Genomic DNA, 21,367 nt, shown 5'->3' on the forward strand with positions numbered 1-21,367 from the left:
GAAGACAAATGCTTCACTGCCTTTCCAGTTGTGATAATGGTTTCATACTAATTTAAGTCAGCTCCTCATGAGTCTAAGAGACAGATGAAGAAACAACCAAGAACTAAGCCATGACACTGCATGCAAACCTGAATGTAAGGAAAGTGAGTACCAACTTTTATATCAAAGGCTTCCTCAATGGAAATGGTTCTCCATTCATTTTATACAAAATTTACATCTAATTGAAATTACAGTATACACTATTCTGAACAGCCAAGTCGTCCCTGCATTATCAACTAATTCTGCAGTTGAATAAAAGATTTTAAGTGTATTTTTTAACTACCTGAATCATTTGGACATCTATATATTTCAGAGATTGTTATATCTATCCTTCCACTACAAGACACTCTTCATTTGCTCCTTTATTCACGTAATCATCTAACAGACATTTATCAAGTGCCTACTATGTGCCAGGCACTGTACTAGGAATAGGGATACACCATGCCCAGGTCCAGAGATAAGAAAAGTCTACTGTGTTCAAATAACTAAAATACACCGGCTATGGACAGAAAAAGATGGAGCAGACAAAATGGGCAGGACCTTTCAGGACCTAGGTAAGTTTCAGACTCATTCTGAGAGCAATGGGCTTTAAACAGGGGAGGTCTCTCTAGCAAGGTAACAGTGTAGAGAATTATAATAAAGACTCTCTCCTTTGGCCAAACTTTAACTAGGATCCTCTAAGCCAACCTCCAGCTTCCCTCTCTGTCCCTGTAGAATCCAGCGTGAGCAAGAATCTTCCTAAGTCAGTTTGGCGAAAATCCTTCACCATCGGTATCTTATCACCCTGTCCTGCCTTCAGCAACTCTGCTGAGTTGTTCTAACAAGAACCCGCCTCCCTCTGATGTTTCCTCTTAGCAATTTTCCATCCACTGCCCCCTACCCCTGCTTCTTGGATATAAATGGCCACTTGTCCTTGTTAAGAGTTGAGTCCCATATCTCTCCCCCACTGCAGTAGTCCCTACACCCACCACGACAGCCTCCCTTAAAAAGTCTGCTTTACCATTCTTTAACAAGGGTCACTGAATAATTTTTTCCTTAACAGAATATTTTTTCTTTAACACTGGAAGCCAGCTAGAAGGGTGCTGCATTATTCCAGACAATAGCAAATACGGTGGTCAAAGGAAATATGGAGAGAAACAGACTTAACTAGAGACAGTTAGGATGCTGAGTCCACTGGATTTGGTGTTTGGGTAGAGGGAGAGAAAAGTCATAGATAATGCTCACATTTTCAAATCTGAGTAACCAAACAGAGAGTGGTACCCATTCACTGAGATAAGAAATGCAGAAAGAAAGGAAGGTTTGATAAGTTGTAAAACATGTTAAGTCTCAGCTGAGTTATCCAAGTGGAAATAGCAGTGGATGGGAGCTCCCTTCTGGCATCTTCTACTGACTCTGTGAAGAAAGTAGCAGCATTTCCTAGGATTGAGGGGTGAGAGGATACAGTCTGAAGAGAGCAGGGAATGTTCAATGTACCCACTGCAGAGAATAAGAGAGAATTAGAAAGACAGGGGAGTATTTTCTATCTCTGAGGAACCAGAGAGAAACCGGAATGGAGAGGGGTACCAACCTATAAGGCTGCGTAACAATTTTTCCACTTGTGTTGAGCAATCTCAGCACAGTTAGATTGATTAAGAATTAGGGAGGGGGCTTCCCTGGTGGCGCAGTGGTTGAGAATCTGCCTGCCAATGCAGGGGACACGGGTTCGAGCCCTGGTCTGGGAAGATCCCACATGTCGCGGAGCAACTAGGCCTGTGAGCCACAATTACTGAGCCTGCGCCTCTGGAGCCTGTGCTCCGCAACAAGAGAGGCCACAATAGTGAGAGGCCTGCGCACCGCAATGAAGAGTGGCCCCCGCTCGCCGCAACTAGAGAAAGCCCTCGCACAGAAACGAAGATCCAACACAGCTAAAAATTAATTAATTAATTAATTAATTTAAAAAAAAAAAAAAAGAATTAGGGATTTACCAACATATTTAATACTAATAGACATGATGGTATTCTCTCTCTCAAACAAGACAGAGGCTGGATATGGGCCGTGCATTCTAAACTGGATAGGGCCGTGGAGGCAGTGGACCAAAAAAAAGCGGGGGATGGGGGTAGTATGTGACTCAAGAGCCTCAAAGTTCAAAGAATAAGAATTATGGGATTAGTAGAGTAAGAGAAGAAAGCTAAAAAAAAAGGAGCTTGTGGTTAGACTCAAATATCTAAATTTAAGAATTCACTTATACAGGAGGAGCTCCAGAAGTTAAGGCCATAAGGCCATTAGCATTGCAGAATGGAAGTAAGGGCCCTGGCAGATGAGAAAAATCAACAAACTGATATGGGTCACCCCACTGGCACTCTCAAATAACCTAAGACAATAACCGGCCTTAGCCTAGGGGACCTACGGGAAGACTGTGAGTCAGGTGTCAACATTTCCAATAGCTGAGTACACTTTAGCAGATAACAGGGAAGAAAGATACAGGGTACTACGGCTACATAGCATAAGCCTCAAAAGTTCAACAGATATGCCAAGGTAATAAAAACATACTTTTAATCAGTTCTCTCAGCAGGAAGAGGGAAAAAACTGGCTAAATACCAACAACAAAAACCATCACCTTTTAACTTTTATAAAGACATAGGCTATATCCACTACATATATCCACTACAAACATTCCCATTCATATTAAGAAAAAGACAGGATTGAGCACAAAATAAAAGGTATTCTATGTTTGCTTTGTGAGCATTTTCCACAATATTAAGATGGATATTAAGGGCACTTACTGTACCAGCTTGAGGGCCAGACAGCCTGGGTGTGAACTCTGATTCCTCGATTCACCAGCTGAGTGAACATGCACAGAGGCCTCATCTTCCTGAGACTCATTTTCCTCATTTGTACAACAGGAACTTTACACTATCACATGTGACTGACAGGGTTATGTTCTAACACTACTCACAGCACATGAGTAAATATTCAGTTAAACTATTATCAATAAATAAAAAAAATTAAAAATTAAAAAAACAAACTATTAGCAATATCAGAAATATGAACATCACCCTAATTTATAATAAAAATTGAAAATTATATAAAATCAATTACTTTACAAAGTGACTAATACTATTAGATATCTCTACACAAATGCTATTTTTTTTAACCACAAGTATGTTTTCTTTTTTTTTATAAATTTATTATTTTTTTTATATTTATTTTTGGCTGCGTTGGGTCTTCGTTGCTGCGCGTGGGCTTTCTCTAGTTGCAGCAAGCGGGGCCTACTCTTCGCTGAGGTGCGCGGACTTCTCACTGCAGTGCCCTCTCTTGTTGCGGAGCATGGGCTCTAGTCGCGAGGGCTTCAGTAGTTGTGGCACTCAGGCTCAGTAGTTGTGGCTCGCGGGCTTAGTTGCTCTGCGGCATGTGGGATCTTCCCGGACCAGGGCTCAAACCCGTGTCTCCTGCATTGGCAGGCGGACTCTTAACCACTGTGCCACCAGGTAAGTCCCGATGCTATTTTTTAATGTTTATACAAATATATATCCTGCGAAGTAAATGAACTTTCATAAAGTACATCTTTATGAAATGTCTGTCTCAAACAGTTTCTCATGCAGCATTTGGCAGCAGTGAATGCTTCCATGTAAAGAATAAGAAATGTAATGACTACTGTTCACAGTGGGGCAAGTCTGGGTGAGGGACTGCAAACATGGCAGTTAAGAGCACAGAAAGGAAAAGTAAGGAAAACCATCAACTTAACAATTTTATTTTTAAAAGCCTTGGCAAGTATCGAATGAATGCCCTTCAAAAAAAGATTCTGGAAGAAAAAACTAGGTAACAGCTTAGGTGTTTAAATGAAATATATATGGGCCACAGATTCTAACTACATATGAAAGAAAGTGCAAACAGTGGAAAGAGGGGAAATAAAGGGTGTGGGGGGAGAATAAGCAACGAAGAAGCCTCAAAGTTCAAAGAATAAGAATGATGAGAATATACTGGTTATCAAATCACATTAATGACCCTGTAAATTAGAAATGGGCATAAATTCTTATCATAGTTTCACTGTCAACTTCTGTAACAGTCATCAAAAACTTACACATTGATTAGCCTTGAAAACTTCTTAAAGGGACTCATTTCTAGACTGGCCTACGTAATTTAGAGGACTTCTGGTAAGATGAGAGGCATGCCTAAACACACTCTTCAAAAGCCTAAACTTCAATTATGTGAAAATGGTTTTCACTACAACCATCTTCACATTAAAAACAAAACACACAGGTATTGAAAACACATAGCAATTAAAAGCCATTGCTATGGTGCCAAAAATGATGATACAGTTGGCAGTCTCCGAAAAAGATGACTGACCATTTTATCCAATCCCCAAAAAATAATTTAACTCTTTTAGAGATAATCATTTGACTGATCTGTGTGGGAAATGGCTATAAGAGGATAACTTCAGATACTTAAAAATACTTTTATTACAAAAATATTACACACTCTAAAAATTTTGAAAACTAAAACATAATAATCTGTCTAACTTCAAATTCCACCTCCAAGAGATAGTAAATATTTACTTTTGACCTACTTCAGTATTCAATATTAATAATAATTATTGAATATACACACAAAAAGTTAAATCATACAGGAACATATTCTGCTTTTTTCACTTTCAGATACTTAATCTGCAAATATACTGAGTCTTATAGTTCAGTCTCTAAGGATTATCCAATACAATAAACAATACCTGTCTTCTTTCAAGCCTCTTCTAATTCAATGTCACTAAGCATTCCACGCTTCTCATCTTGACTCTTAAAAAATTTCAAAGCACTTAAACTGTACTAATAGAGTACGGATTCAACAGTAAAGGCAAGATCTCTACAGCATCTTCCATACAGATCCTTTCCAAAGGATAGTCTCATTAAAAATATTGCAGTATTTCAGGTACTTCTGGGTCAAACTGACTAAACAAAGTCTTTCTAATTACAAATACTATAAATTTTTTTTTTGCTCACGAGCCTAAAGAATTAGTTGATGAGAGTTTGAAAATGAACAGAAATCTGTTGACAGTTCTTCCTTTTCATTACACTTCATTTATTATACATGCAACCAGTAAGCTACTATTAATGAAATATGAAGTTAAATTCTCCAATATAAAAACTGCTGATGTAGCATTAATTTATAAGTCAAATAACAGCGTCTAAATACTTACTTGCATATGTTAAACTTTTAAATGAAAAAAGTGTTAATATTATTCCTAAATGAATGCAATCAAATGTTAATTTATAGAAAGGGATTTAAAAAAAATTTTTTTAATAGCAACCCCTGGGAATACATTTTACGTCACAACCAGTACGCATATGTCTGTTTACATGTCTGCGTATGTATATATAAAACAAAAGTTCCACAAAACAATATTTGCCCTTACTATTGCAATGTATTGTTATTTTCTACTCCTGTTTCTTTTCTTTTTTAATGCTTGTGATAATCCACTAGTTGTTTCTGCAACCACTAACAAGTCACAACCTGCAGTTTGGAAAACAGTGAGACAATTCAGAGACAATGAATACGCGGGATAACCCGCCCTAAATTTTACATGGTCCCCAACTTCAAATGGTTCAACTTAACAATTTTTCCACTTTATCATGGTACTAAACCAATACACATCTGGTAGAAACCGTACATCCATTTTTGAATTTTGATCTTTTCCCAGGCTAGCAATACATGGGATGACCCTCTCTGGTAAGGCTGGGCGGCCACAGCTCCCACTCAGCCACGCAATCCTGAAGGTAAACAAGCAAACCAACACACTTTCAACCATTCTGTACCCAGACAACCATTCCACTTTTCACCTTCAGTACAGTATTCAATAAATTACATGAGATATTTTTCAATGCTTTATCATAAATGAGGCTTTGAGATAGATAACTGTGCCCAGCTATAGACTAATGTTAAGTGTCCTGAGCACATCTCAGGTAGGCTAAGCTCTGCTGTCCTGTAGGTTAAATGTGTTAAAAGCATTTTCAACTTAGGATATTTTGAACTTACGAAGGGTTTATCGAAACATAACCCCACCGTAAGTTGAGGAAGATCTGTACTTTAAAAGCTGGACAAGCACAGGCTCGTCAGGGTTTTAAACTCCACGGCTACTTTGAAAAATGGAGGACAAGGTGAAGAGGAGCAAGTTAAAGCTGTACTTCTCAACCCACAGAGTAAGTAAAACATTCTCACTAAAGACCCTAGACCTGCACTCTGTAAACCACAGGTCAAGTTTATTTACTTCAGACAACAAACTAAGATAAAAGCTGTGACACTACAGTGATACAAGGCATTTAAACAGTAATTGGCCCCTACCCACAGGCCCAACCAAAGTTAGTCTACCAATGCTCCTTTATTAAGGTATATAGACCATTCTCTTGAGGCTGCTTGGAAAATGTTATCATTTTGGCTTTCTACAAAAATTTTCTCAATGAACATGATTTACTCCTCCATCAGATACCTCTCTCTGCCTATTCTAGACACAGGGAGATGAAGCAATCCCCGATGATCTGAAATTCACTGCCACCAAACTGTCATCTCAGACTGCCCCTATTTGAAGTTCACAACCATAAGGGGAGAAGCACCAGCACTGCAAGTGTAAAACAATCCCTCATGGCTAATCCACTCAATATTCAGCACTTAACCTTTTAAACCCATTTATTGCTAAATCAATGCAATAATAAGAATGCAAAGAATAAGAATGGCTATTTTCAGCCCTTGCAAAATAAGTTAACATATAAAAACTGAGTAGATGCAATTATGTAAAACAGGCAACTGGTAATTTTCAACTGTGATCTGAAATGATGAAATTTAATCTAAAATCCTTTCCCTCACCCCCCTTTACCACCTTATCGCCCACCCCTCCTCATACCTCCAGTGTGAATTCTAAATTTGGGGGAGATCATACCTTGCTGTGAGATCATTATGTTAAAATACTATGTTTTGATTTCTAATCAATAAAATTAGTTTTATTTATTTATATCTTACTCTATCAAAACTGTCTTTAAAAATGATTTGAAGTAGCTTGAAAAATGTAGGTAAGAAAACATCAACCTCAGAAAAGTACAGTTAACTTAATTAAGTCCGCACTGACATCCTTAAAACAAACTGCCTTACTTTAAAACTCCCATGAGAAATCACATGTTCGTAAAACAGAATGAAAACTTGACTATTTTAACTCAATAAAATTCAATGTTACATAGTTAATCTGAAAATTCCTAAGTGTCTCTATGTTGTTTAATTATCCAATGATTCAAATAAACATATAATCACGTATATAAAATGACTGTGTGTATACATTTATATGTATGTATGTGTGTATGTATACGCAAAACAAAATTCAGAATATTCACTTTATCCAATAAAATACATTCTTGTTACTTCAGATTACAGAAAAAATAATATAAATGACAATTAAATTTAAGAAGAAACTATGAACTCTTTATAAAGTATAATTTCTTATTATCATGCCTCAGCAGAATAACTAGGAACTATCTTATACCTACTCTGCCAAGTAGTGTGCGAAACTCTTTTGCATTGTAATACCCTGAAGACTAAATTCTGATATCCTAACAAGAAAATACAGTAAAATCTCATCAAGACAGTATTAAGCTATCTAGCAACCCCAGCAATCTACAACAAGTCAAGAATTAGAAGACCATCCACCGTAGGTGGTAAAATTTGTGCCAGAGTGACGTAACAGAAAACCCTTCCCCCATCCCATTTAATAACTACAAGATTTCATTTGTTATCTATAACAAATCTATAGTAGATAAGAAATTCAATGACAAAAGAAAATAATTAAAACAAGATAAGATTAAAAATACCCACAAGCCTAAAGCTAGTCAATGATCAGTAGTCTATTTTTAAAAGGAGAGACATATATCACATTTTAAATGTTTTGTCAAATGGTTAAAATTATTTAAAGAAAAATAACTATATTATGCTTTAAACTTCTAAACACTTTGTCAAAATATAATTATATTCTTTTAAATTTGAGGTGTAAGGCAATAACCCATTATCTAACCTGTGAGATAAGAGACCAATAAATATATATATTGGTCTCTGTCCCTGGTTCCTGGCACAGAACTCCTAAAGCCCTTGTAATTTCCTAAGTAATAGAGCACTAAGAACATCTTTTGTTCTAGTATTTGGTCTTTGACCCCAGTTTCTGACACAGGGCTCCTAAATCCCTTGGAGTTTCCTGGGTGACAGCAGTGTCTTGTTCTAATGAGGTGACTGGGTGGGCTCCTGGATGGGGGCAGTCACCAGAAAGACTAAACCATGACGAGAAGCTTGAAATTTTCAGCCCCAGACCCCATTCTCCAGAGAGGGGAGGGGACTGGAGAAGGATTTAATGACTGTCATGCCTACATGATGAAGCCTCCATAAAAATCCCACAAGTAAGGCATTTGGAGAGCTTCTGGGTTCCTGAACACATGGAGGAAGTGGGAGAGTGGCTTCCCAGAGACGGCACCTCCCATATACCTGGCCCTGTGTATCTCTTTCATCCGGATGTTCATCTGTATCCTTTATCACACCCTTTTATAGTAAGTTGGCAAATGGTAAGTAAACTTTTCCTGAGTTCTGTGAGCCACTCTAGCAAATTAATCAACTCCAAGGAGGGAGTCACGGAAACCTCTGATTTATAGCTGATGACTCAGATGCCCAGGGGGCCATCAGGACTTGCAAGTGGCATGTGAAGGGGTGGGGGCGGGGGGCAGGCAGCCTTGTGAGACTGAGCCCATGGGACCTGACACCATCTCCAGAAGGAGAGTGTCAGAACTGAGTGAGATTACAGGACACTCAGCCGCTGTCACAGAACTGCTTGGTGTGGGAACAACCCGCACACATCTGATGTCAGAACTGCTGCAAGGGTGGTAGTAGCATGAGCGTAGACGAGAAGCACAGGAGGAAAACCGAGTGTTTCCTAATACATAGTCCCTCCGCACAGAGCTAATCAGAATCTCTCAATGCCAGGGTTTAAGGGGAGTTAAGACTTTCTATTTTCTATCTATTTCTTCAATCAATATGTACACTAACTCTTTTAGAATTCTGTTACATGAGATAATTTATAAGAACACAGGATGATTATTCATAACAAGTTTCCAAGGTCACAGTTAGCATTTTATACAGTTTATTCTTTTCCCTAATCATGAAAAAGCCCTATAAGTATTATAATATCAATTTTACAGATGAGAAAAATGAGATTCAAAGATGGTAGCGGCCCAAGGCCACCTGGTGGCAGATTAGGGATACGGAACCCAGGTGTGTCTGAAACCCAAGCATGTAGCCATTACACCAGGGACTAAAGTTAAGCTACTTCTAAATTTTACCTTGTTTTGAAAAAGAGGTTTTGGGCTTGTGGTTATTTAGTAAATTTCCTATTACTGAATAAAAATAGCTCAATAAAATAAAATGAAAGACCAAATGAAGGCCAATTTTTAGTCTGAATGAATCCCTTATTACAAGTTGGCCAGACATAAACAGGCTCCTAACAGAACCTTATCCTGAGGATACTGCTAATGGCACGTGCAAAAATGGAAAAGGAAGTTCCTCCTGAACGTATTATGAGGTCATCTGGGAACAATTAAAGGAAAACAGAAAAAAGCACAGAATACTGAAGGATGCTGAGTCAGTGCACTGGTTACTTACAGCACCTGCACAGGCAGTGATGAGTGGACTGCAAAGTTAGGGAGGCAGAGTCCAGGAAGGAAGAGGGTCCACAAACCTCAAAGGTACAAAATTAAAAGCAGATGAACAAAAAAGTTCTATTATGTAAGTAATCATTCTAAAGAATTAATAAAAATGGCACAATTTTAAACCAATATATATAACAGCTGACATCATATCTGGGATTTGAGATCCCTTTTCTTGCCATTGGCTATAATCATATATTTTGAAAGTCACTGATTTTCATGAAGAAACTATTATAGAAGTATTAATATATAAGTAAAATACCTACTGTTTTCCAACAATCAATAGAAATGTATTTCAAACTTGTGAAAATATCTTAAGAGTCATAAAATTTTCATTTTTATGATGCTTAATGCTCACTTGCCTAAAATCGTAGCTCAGGTTAAAAAAAATGTTAAGTACTCTTACTGTGGGATCAATCCAAACCATTTATTCAATATTCCCCCTCAATAGAACCAAGGAAAGGAACATTCTATTCTCTTCTACTGGCAGTTATATCAAGCACAGTAGAAGCCTTTCTCTTAACCACAAATAAAAGTTATATAATTTATTAAGTTACTGATTAAACAATTAACTAGAAATATATTCAACTTCAAGTCTATGAGTTCATGGTATTATCCTAGCATTCATTCATTGAACAAATATTCACTGAATACCTTCTATGTTTGAAAACCTAGAACAGACCTAGCTGAGAACTGAGTAATGATCCAGAAAAATTCTATCCCAGCCCTCAGAGAACCTGGAGGCAAAGGGGCAAATTTCATTAAAATATTTAACTTCTGTAATATTAGCAACTAATTCACAAAAGTTATAGTAATAAAGCTTTTAAATATAGAAGAAAACTACAGTTATCTGAGGCAAATAGAGCTTTCAACTATCACACCAGTAAAATCACCTAGTATGCTTAATGTTAAGGTACTGACAAACAGGGATCTCTCATTACTCCAGACTAATGAGAGATGGAAGACGAGGAGTAAGCAGTGGTCTGGCACCAACCATGAGTTCAAATCTCAGGTTAGCCTCTTACTAACCGTATGGCCTGGGAAATTTCAGAAACCCTCTCTGCCTATGAGTTCACATCTCCAACAGGAATAGTAAGTGATTTAAAGATGCCTAAAAAAATGCATGGCTCAAAGCAGGCTTTCTGTAAAAAGTCAGTTTCCAGTTCTTCACCGACTTAGCCACAGCAAGGTTAAAACCAAAAATCCTAGATAAGTGACGCGCATCAATGTGAGAAAAATGACATCCTTCACCGCCAGTGCTGCAATTGAAGGAAGAGTGAGCAGTCTTCAGTGGGGTTTCACTGTTTCATCTGAGGTGCTGTAGTCTCAGAATATCACTGAGGTTTACACTCAAATGGAAATATAAAAACACCCTCAGGAGAGGGAAAAAAATGATCATCACTCTTTTCCAAATTACTGGCTTCTAAAAACTGGCTAAGTGGAAATCATTTCTTTAGTTTTACGTGTTTTTTTTAAAGTGTAGGGCTAGACGTTTCACATGGATTACACAGAACAGGAGGAACCCACAGTTACAGGGGCGTCTTCCCAGAGCAATGCCATGCTGCACAGCCCAGAGAAGCCAGTCAGCAAGGCAGACGCTGCCTTCCGGAGCAGACACAGGACAGCAATGCAAGTGGGGCCCCTGCAACTGTGCCACAGTACTCTCAACAAATGTAATTAACCTGGATAATTTTTTTAATGTATATGATCCTCAATCAAAGGGAAGTATAAAAATCATAAAGGAAAACGAAGTTTAAAGACATATATATAACCAGGCAGTTACTTCCTTATACCTAAGGCACTTTCATTTATAACAGCATCACTCTCAGTCTCTTCCCACATCCTACCTTCCACTGACTGCTCACTAATCTAAATCCCTGGATAGAAAGAAGTTGAAAGGGAGAGAAGGATCAGGACATCGGTAACATGCAAACTTAAAATTTCCAAAGGAATCGAGCATTCATTATCATAATTAGGCATGTAGTATCTGATTTTACTGATAGACATGTATTGTTATATGGCACCTTTAGAACATGAAAAATTATGTAGTTCATAATATACTACACTATATCAACAGCTATACAATTCTCTTTCATGAAATAGCTGGATAAATATGTCAACCCATGACATAAAACAATATAAGAAATCATCCTATTTTACTGAATATGTTTGCATGGTTCAAAAATCAAAACTATATAGAAAGGTATACAGTGTGTCCCCTGCATATGAATGAGTTCCGTTTTGAGAGCACATTCGTAAGTCCAATTTGTTCGTAAGTCCAACAAAGTTAGCCTAGGTACCCACCTAATACAATCAGCTGTATAGTACTGTACTGTAATAGGTTTATCATACTTTTCACACAAATAATATATAAAAAACAAACACACACAAAAAATAAAAACATTTTTAATCTTACAGTCCAGTACCTTGAAAAGTACAATAGTACAGTGCAACAGCTGGCATACAGGGGCTGGCATCAAGTGAACAGGCAAGAAGAGTTACTGACTGGAGGAGGGAGAGGAGGTGGGAGATGGTAGAGCTGAAGGATCGTCAGCAATAGGAGACGGAGGGCAAGCTGCAATTTCACTCATGCCTGACGTTGATGGCACAGGTTCCGGTTCCTTGCTGGATTCAATTCTATCTACCCTCTTGAAAAAACGATCCAGTGATGTCTGGGTAGTAGCTCTTTTTTTTTCACCATAGATGATACGGTAGCACTGGATTGCCTTCTGAATGGCTGCTGCAACCTTCATGTACCGTTCCACTTTCGGGTCCTGTGCCTCAAAAACTAACAGTGCCTCTTCAAATAAAGAAAATCCCCTTGCCATTTCCTGCATCGTGAATCTCTTCGGTTCTTCAGTTACTTCTTCTTCCTCTTGTCTCTCTCCGTCCTTTCTCTGGGCCTCCAATTCCAGGCACTTCTTAGCAGTACCAGCTACATCACTGCTGCTTTTACATTTGCTTCCAGACATCCTGGGCTTGAAATAAAGACACTGTACTACTGTACTCTATACAGTACTGTACAGTAAAGTACACAAAAGTACAATCACTTGTAGAGGATGCACGCACATGACAATGTACGCCAGACACGTGAACTAACTTACATGATTGGACATGCACGTTCACATCTTTGAAAGTTCCTACGTAGGGGACTTACTGTACACTGAAGTTTTGTTCCCACTCTTGTCTCAAGTCCTGTTCCCTCATACTCTCAATGGCAATCGTTTTTGTTAGTCTTTTGATAATATTTCCAGGGTATTTATACAAATACTACTAAGTACAAATATACATTCTTATTACTCCCCTTAGAGAAAAGGCATGAAATAGTATCTTCTGACCCACACCTTGATTTTTTTAAATCAATATATCCCAGAGATCTCTCCACATCAGTACAAAGAGATCTTCCTCATTCCTTTTTCATAGCTGTAGCAACCTACGGTGTGGATATACCATAATTTATTCATCCAGTGCCCTATCATGTTGCTTCCAAAGTATCTTCTTAAGTGATACATTTTTCAAATCTCTCCTGTTACTGTAACAAAGTGAATTATAAATACCATAGGATTTGCTTTCTTAGACCTATAATAACACAACATATTAGTGACCTACTTTTCTTCGGGGGGGCGGGGAGGGGGCGCCGCGCCGCATGCCGGGTTTTAGTTCCCAGACAAGGGATCGAACCTGTGTCCCCTGCCGTGGAAGCACAGAGCCCTAACTACTAGACCGCCAGGGAATTCCCAGTGACCTATTGTTCATATTTTGTAAGAACCATCAGAAATTTCTACCCCACATGGCTGCATTCTCTCCCCATCAAAGCTGAATGTCTTTCTCAGAGCCTTTAATTGTGCATTGTGAATCTCCCAAAAGTATAGCACGTGACATTTGCCGAACTTAATTTGGCTACAGAATGGTTCTTTTGCAAAACCTTCTACAGGTGTATAGTATTTTGCAAAACAAACTTTAGCGAATACTGGGGTGAATTGAATAATTACTGTCATCTATGAAGTGAGAGAGTGGCATGGACATATATACACTACCAAATGTAAAATAGATAGCTAGTGGGAAGCAGTCGCATAGCACAGGGAGATCAGCTCAGCTCGGTACTTTGTGTCCACCTAGAGGGGTGGGATAGGGAGGGTGGGAGGGAGATGCAAGAGGGAGGAGACATGGGGATATATGTATATGTATAGCTGATTCACTTTGTTATACAGAAGAAACTAACACACCATTGTAAAGCAATTATACTCCAATAAAGATGTTAAAAAAAAAAAAGGGCATGTAACAGAATTCTGGTCAGTAAAACATATGGGGAAGTCTGTCAAGTGGCTTTTGGGAAAGGTTTCCTTATTCCTAAAAAAAGTTACACAAGATAGGGTCTCTGCTGTCTTTGGATAATGTTGCTTCAGAATGTGATCGAAATGCTACAGCCACCTTGTGAACATGAGGAGAGCCAGTCTAAGACCAAAGCCTCCCCACTAAATGGCAGAGTAGAGTAATGGATGGAATATGAGTTCTTAATGAAATCAATGAGTCACTGAATTGTTACCAAGTCTGTATTCTCATCATGTGAGATAACAAGATGGTAAATTTCCTTTTGTTAAATCACTTGGAGTTGAAGTTATGTAACTTATAGCCAAATACAACCTAATAATAGAATTATATTTATATTTTTGTATTACTTTTTAATAAAAAAAGTTCTTATCAGTCAATGACTGCCAAAAAAATAATAATAATAACTACTGTCATATAGTTAAGCAAAATATAAGACTATGAACTTTCAAGGAAGGCACAAAACCAAACTGAGCTAATTTTTAGACTAGGCCTAGCTGTTTTCTGAATTATAAACCCCTTTGAGATCTGAATGTAAAGCTATTTGACCCTCTCCTAGATAATGCATATAAACTTAAAATTTTTCAGTTTCTGGGGATTCACGGACCCGTGAGGCCCTTCCACAGTCCCCATGGGCATATCTATTTTAGAAGCAATTTTAAATAGACAGTGCTATATTATCTATGGCACCATCAATACCCAACTCTAGGACAGAACTCAGAGCACTTTTCATGCAAAGCAGAAAATTCGCCATGAGGTGTTCCTTGGTGCAAAGTGAATAAAGCATACTCAAAGGGATCATATTTAACAATTAATGATATCAGGCAAAGTAAATTCTATTAAATAACTGTGGGAACTTTTACAAGGGGTTGTGGTCTGATTTTTACACAGGTGTCTCTTATTTTAAATAAATAAATTAGGTTCTTACAGGATTAAGAAAGTTGGCCTTTAATTCGTCTTATACAATGTGTAATCTTATCTGGGATTTTAAAAACGCAATACATTTTACATTAGACAGTAGTATCTACTAGAAATATAACTGCAGCAAATTTGAACATGACTGTGTAAATGCCCAGGAGAAACAAAAAAAAATTCTGTGCGTTTTAAATGCAGATCAAAGAATCCCCAAGCATGATTACAGTCATGCTATAATGATTAGGAGAGAAGAGGTATTAAATTGAAAAGGTGATACATGCAGGGCCACCACATTTGGTTTTGAGGGTGATACAGAAGAGCATTCGGAGGAGAGAACCAGTAGGGGCTGAAGCCCAGCCCAGGCTCCTCTCATCAAGCCTGATGCTAAAGTTGCATCTGTCATAATTCAGACAAACACAGCCCTGTAATACCCTCTTCCCTCCCTTCCCTGACACTTCGTCCCCCCAGAACCCCACCCACCCATGGCAAATACTAAAAAGTGCTAAAATTTTGAAAAGGAAATATGTTTTCTAGATCAAGATAATATCCCAGTGGCCAAAGTATAGTACAATGGGAACTTCTAATTTAAATTCTTATCAAAAGTGTTTCTTAAGGACTTATTTTAACAGAAACATCTCCAATACTACCATGGAACTCAATGGGAAGAGTCTACTATACATAAATTTGCTTTATTCCTTTTTTGTTGTTGTTGAATATATCAATTCCTAAAGTGAGAGGAGTTCTGTGTAAGTATTGTCAGTATTTTTCCAGAATAAAGAGTAGTATTAGGCTGAAAATATTCTGTATATAAGAGAACAGGCACCAAGCACAAAAGCACCAAGTGTTAATTATATGTTATGGGAAATTATGAGAAAAAAAGATTTTGAGTATCATCTTGTCCCTTCTCATGCTCTACATGAGTATAGGCATCTTGCACATGTGAATCCATTTTCAAAGATATATCCATTTCCCAAGTGTCTGATGAGAGATGATATACAACTCAACAGCTCTTCAAATCGAGCAATCTGACAAAAAGAAGCAATGCAGTCCTAGAATCCAGAGAGAAGACGATTCTATACTGCCTGACATGGGAAAAGAATGAGAACCAAATGATACCAGTCAACATAACACTCTCTACAAAGAAAATGAAAGGATATTAAAAATATTAGTGCATCTTTTCTATTTTGTTATGAAAGGTGGATTGTGTTTCACCCTTCATTGTGATACTTACTGTGCCCCCCCCAAAAAAACTGCTCTAAATAAACTTATTAAAATTCAAACTATGGCTAAAGAAAAATTAAAATACTTAAAAATAACCTCTTTGGAGGAAATCTGAAAATATGCTTAAAATAGCCAAACTAGAACCTTTCTATACTGGCATATCAGCTCCAGATAAATATGCAAATCTATAGCATAATCTCATTATCTTCCTAAATCAAGCACTGAAAAAGTGCTTGGCCACTCTCATCTTACAGCAGTCACTGAAAAGCATTCAGCCCATGGAAGCAAAGATTCAGTACTTTAGGAATCCAGGACTACTCCAGTCTGCTGGCCCTCTGCCCTCAGGAAGACTGTCAGCAGCAGCATCACCAAACACCATCGTAACACTATGCCAACCACAGACCCCTTCATGGTTTATTATCATTATACAGCTGACCCTTTAACAATGCAGGTCCACTTATATGTGGATTTTTTTTCAACAAACACGAACCACATCTTACACGATCCACAGGTGGTTGAATCTGTGAAAGTGGAACTGCAGATACGGAGGATTTTCCACTGCATGGAGGGTCAGAACCCCTAACTTCTGTGCTGTTCAAGGGTCAACTGCAATTACAAATAATCCTAAAAGTCTCCCGAAGTTGTAAAATTCAATGAGTACTACTCAACAAAATACATAAAGTTGTCTGCTAACAAAAACAGAGGCAAACTTCATTTTAAGTTAGAACCTTGGAATAGCTACCCGCTTTGTACAGGAATCAAAAATTCTCTTGTTCAAAAGGAGGCTAAAAAAGAGGGGGAGGTAGCTAACTGAACCTTTACATATATAAACACTTATCTTTATTACTGATACATGCTTATTGCAAAATTGGAAATAATGTATGCAAAAAAAGTAGTAACTATAGAAGAATCCTTAATCAATAAGAGAAAGCTATAATATAACAAAAGCCACACTGAATAATCTATAATATTAACCCTATGAATCACCTGTATGCTCCTTGATATAAATGGCCCATTTTGTGAGGTGCAGATACTATCTACTTTAAGATCACATTTGCAGCAAAATACAGTAAGAAAGAAAGGGAAGGAAAGAGGAAGAAAAACCCATTACAGGATGTTGACAAGTATAAGTGCCAAGGTTTTAGCACACCACATACCACTAAAATAACATACCAGGTTCCTCCAACACCAGGTTACTTTGGCTTTCGATTTTAACCTACCCAATTAACAGGAGTTTAGTGTAACAAAACACTCTATTTTCATATCTTAAGTTCTCTTAGAAGAAAACCTGTGTACTTCCCCGGCTCAGTTACCAAATAAACCAATTCTTCAATCCAACTCAACTGTCCCACAGTTTCAGTTGGACTGATGACAGATTTGCTATTGTTCCCTTTATTACATCTCCACAGATCATGGCCCAGAGATACCAACTATAAGGCCAAAAGGGAACTAAAATCCTTATAATGTGCCTGGGGTGCTTAATATCTCTAGAGCTAACCATACCTAGTCAGAGAGCTCCCCAAAGAGAATGCATACTTAAAGACCTACCAAAAAACCTTCTACTGCCAATCACCACTGAATTCATACCAGGTTGTTAATATCTTTCATTTCTACTAACAACTACTTTTCTCAAAGTATTTCTAACTCATGAAAATGTTTTAACTAGCACTCACAAGTGGAATTAGCAGGAATGCAAATGCTATCACTGTATTCACTACACATGCCAAAATAAACTCAGTGAGGTTAGGATTCTGCCTACCTTCTCTGCTTATATCCCCAGTGCCTGCCACCTAGGAGATACTTGATAGTGGTAAAATGAATGAAATTATGTAACAATTATTAACAGAATCCTGTTAAATCATATAGTGCTTAAAAGTAGAACATTTCCTAAAACCTGGGAACCTTCTAAACAGTGCTATTTGTTGTAACAGGATTTAATCTATACCAGAAAATAAGAATGACAGTTCAAATCAATTCTCAGGGAGGCCCAGGATAATGAGTTTTTGTACAAAGCAAACAAAAGTTGCATTTTTTTCTATAAGATAAATGCCTTTCCTCAAAACCATAATCAATGAAAATTACAGAATTTTAAGAGCAGAAGAAACCTTAGAGCCTGATTCATGAAACAGATAGGCTCCAGTTTCAGAGTAATATAAACTGCCACCAATTTATTCAAAAATTTTTGCATAATTACATACCTAAGATAGCATTTTAGGAGTAATAATTGTATTCTACTTTTTTTTTACTATGCTAAGCAGTTGGCTAGGAGTTAGAGAAGTTATGACTGATGAATACCATAATCTTCCACTTTTATGACGTGCATTTACCAGTGGAAAATCAGTGAGGAAAGAGTTAATTTTGTCAATGCAAATAGTTCCTCTTCCCAGTTTTCAAGTAATAGTGTTCTCTACTACTTAAACCAACGGTTCTCCTGTTCTCTCATTCTATTTTTAGACTGTATGAACACTTATCATATTTGATTTATATTATCAATTTGTATATGGTTACTGTAGCCAAGTCTTATCTTCCCAAGATTTAGAAGGTATACCCTTCCAAAGTGCTCCCCTGCCATGCCATTAATAACAGTGTTTGATAGTCCCTTTGTCATTTGTCTCCCTCATTTGAGCAGAGCTGGTTCTGTCTTGTTGGATACTTCAGAATGGGTTCTAAGTAGTGTTATCACAATGAATGAATGAATGATTTGGAAGGCAATGGCATTATCAGAGGCCTCCTTTGCTAGCTAAGGAGGCAATATTTGAGAACACATCATAGTTTCTCTCCAGCTTTACGTAAACGCTGAGGCTCTTTACTGTTCTGAATTGAAAGTTTGCAAATAATAAATTTAAGAACAGCCAAGTGTATCTGATACATAGTATCAGAGAAGGTGCTAAGAAATACATCTAAAACACAGTTTATTCAAAGGCCACACAAAGAATTACAGAAGATCCTTAGGACGAACGAGCTTCCAGGATTCCATTACCATCAGTACGAGTGATCTTCCCAAACACCACTGCTAAATGACTTCACTGTCTGGAGACTAACTTTTTCTCCATGTTTTGAGAATTTATAGGTGAACATGTTGAAATGATGAATGGCTACTCTCCAGGCCCTTACAATAACCTCTAAAAGGACAGGGGGAGCGGGGGCGGGGGGGGGGGGGGGAAATAAGTGTAATTCTTGAATAAAAATACGTGAAAAGCAATTTTCCTGTGAGTTGTGAAAGACTGGAAGTTTTTCACTGCAACCTTCCCTCCTTTCCTGGTCACCAAGTAAGAGCTGGAAGCAGGAAAATTTCTAACACCTCTATGCCCTTTGAGTCACGAACTATGAAGGGAGGAAAGAATCACAACCGTGGGGACCTATGCATCCTATACGAAAGCAGGAAGTCAGTTTCTTGAGCGTGGGCCGCCCGTCCGGCATCCCAAACGCGAATGCCGACCTTTTGAAAGCCCACCCCCACTCCCATCTCACCCTGAAGCCACCCCCAGCTTCAGCGGAAAACGCGCTTTTGCTAGGCTGCTGAAAAGAGCAGCGCGCAGGGTCAGAACACCTTCCACTTTGCACTTGGCCTGCGGCAGAAGGACACTCGGGTTCTCGCCAAAAGAGGAGGAGGCTGGCCGGGCAGAGTCGGCAGCGAGACGCAGCCTTGGCCGCCAACGCAGGCGGCTCGTCCACGCGGCCGGAGAAGTCCCGGAACAAAGCGCGCGGCAGGCGGGTGGGGAGACAGGGAACACGGGGAAGATTTAACCGGCTCCTCACCACGGCCTGTGGCTTAGCCAGGTGGGGCCACGCTCCTCCTCGCGGGAAGAGGATGGGTTTATCGCGGGTCTGACCTCAAGTCCAGCGCCAAGGCCACTGGAACCGAGACGTGGCGGGGAGAACGCCGGGAAGGAGAGGCGAGCCCCGCGGAGACGAGGAGGCGCCTATCCGGCTGTTGACCGGCCGAGCCCGCGGGCTGCCGGGCCCCCCGGATGCCGAGACCCCGGGACGCGGCAGCCGGGATGCCGGCGGCGCGCTGCCGGCCCCCCACGCCGGCCTCCTTGGCGCCGCGCCGCCCGCCCCCAGCTCCGGGCGGTCACACAAAGGGGCTGCCCCGGCGCGCCGGCCGCCTGCAGTGGGGGGGCCCGACCCGGGACCTGCGGCCGGCCCGCCGCGCCCCAGCCTTTGTCCGCCGAGCCCCGCGCCCGCCTGCCGAGGAGCCCCGCCGCCCGTACCCTTCTCGTTACCCGGGTGAGAAGCGGTCTCATCTGCTCTCCGGCCCCGTCCGCCTCCATGGTCGGCCGTCCAGCCCGCGGCGGCCGATCCGCTGCTGCCCCGCGCGGTCCGCCCGCCGCCGCCGCCGCGGCCGAGAGCCGGACGCGCGAGGGGAAACGAACGTGCGCTCGCGGGCGAGGCACTCGCGTGGGGAGAGCCGTGAGCGAGAGACTGGGGCGCGTGCGCGGCGACCACGAAGCTGCCTCTCGCGGGCGCTCGAGGCCGCAGCGTGGAACGTGGAGCAAGCACTGAGCTGGAGAGAGGCCGAGGCGGGGAGGAGGGCGCCGCGAAGCCCCGGGGGCGGGGCCAGGCCGTGACGCGCGGAGGCCCCGCCCACAGCCCGCCCCCGGCTGGCCGGGGGCCTCCCAGGCAAGTCACGGCCCGGCGGCCAGGCAGCCCAGAGGTGGAGCGGGAGGGTGGGAGGAAGACGGGTGGCCCAGCCCCTCGGAGGCCTTCGGGGTTCCACACTCACCTCGGCGCCACGCCACGTCCTCAGGAGGCCCTCCCCTCTGTAAAATCTTAAGTGACCGAAACTAAGCGTGTAGCTCGTTTTCCTAGTCCGTGGGGGTCACCACGGCGCCTACCTCCTAACCACGTTCCTCGTGGCAGGAGGGAAGAAGGTCGCTGCCCATTACAGGGGCGCTCACGGGAACCCCAAAGGAACTAACGGGTCGTTAGGAGTGCTGCAAGGTTTTTTTCTCTGTTCTGTTGGCACGAACCCCAACTCGGGGCCAGTGAAACAGAGATCACTCCTGGCCAGGTGTCCTCGTGTGCTTGCGCCCCTGACCGGCACCACTGCGGCACCCACACCCGAGTCCACCCTCTGGGGCCCCCCCGCATATCCACAGCTCTAACTGCACATGGTGACGGTGCCTGCCACCCAGGGTCATTGAAGGATCAAGTGAATTTCTATC

The 21,367-nt window shown here is 40.5% G+C and overlaps 1 protein-coding gene across 11 annotated transcripts in view; it reads right to left on the reverse strand.

The window, feature by feature from the left end:
• SLC4A7 (solute carrier family 4 member 7) overlaps positions 1-20,713 on the reverse strand; it is a 136,209-nt gene extending 115,496 nt beyond the window's left edge. For all 11 annotated transcript variants that reach the window (XM_061196439.1, XM_061196442.1, XM_061196443.1 and 8 more), the window contains exon 1: positions 20,426-20,713. In XM_061196439.1, coding sequence (XP_061052422.1) covers positions 20,426-20,473 — 48 coding nt within the window. In that variant the 5' untranslated portion in view covers positions 20,474-20,713. The remainder of the gene's footprint in view (positions 1-20,425) is intronic.
• Positions 20,714-21,367: the final 654 nt, after the last annotated feature.

The sequence above is a fragment of the Eubalaena glacialis genome, chromosome 7, assembly GCF_028564815.1.
Source record: "Eubalaena glacialis isolate mEubGla1 chromosome 7, mEubGla1.1.hap2.+ XY, whole genome shotgun sequence".
In the NCBI taxonomy this organism is placed as follows: Eukaryota; Metazoa; Chordata; class Mammalia; order Artiodactyla; family Balaenidae; genus Eubalaena; species Eubalaena glacialis.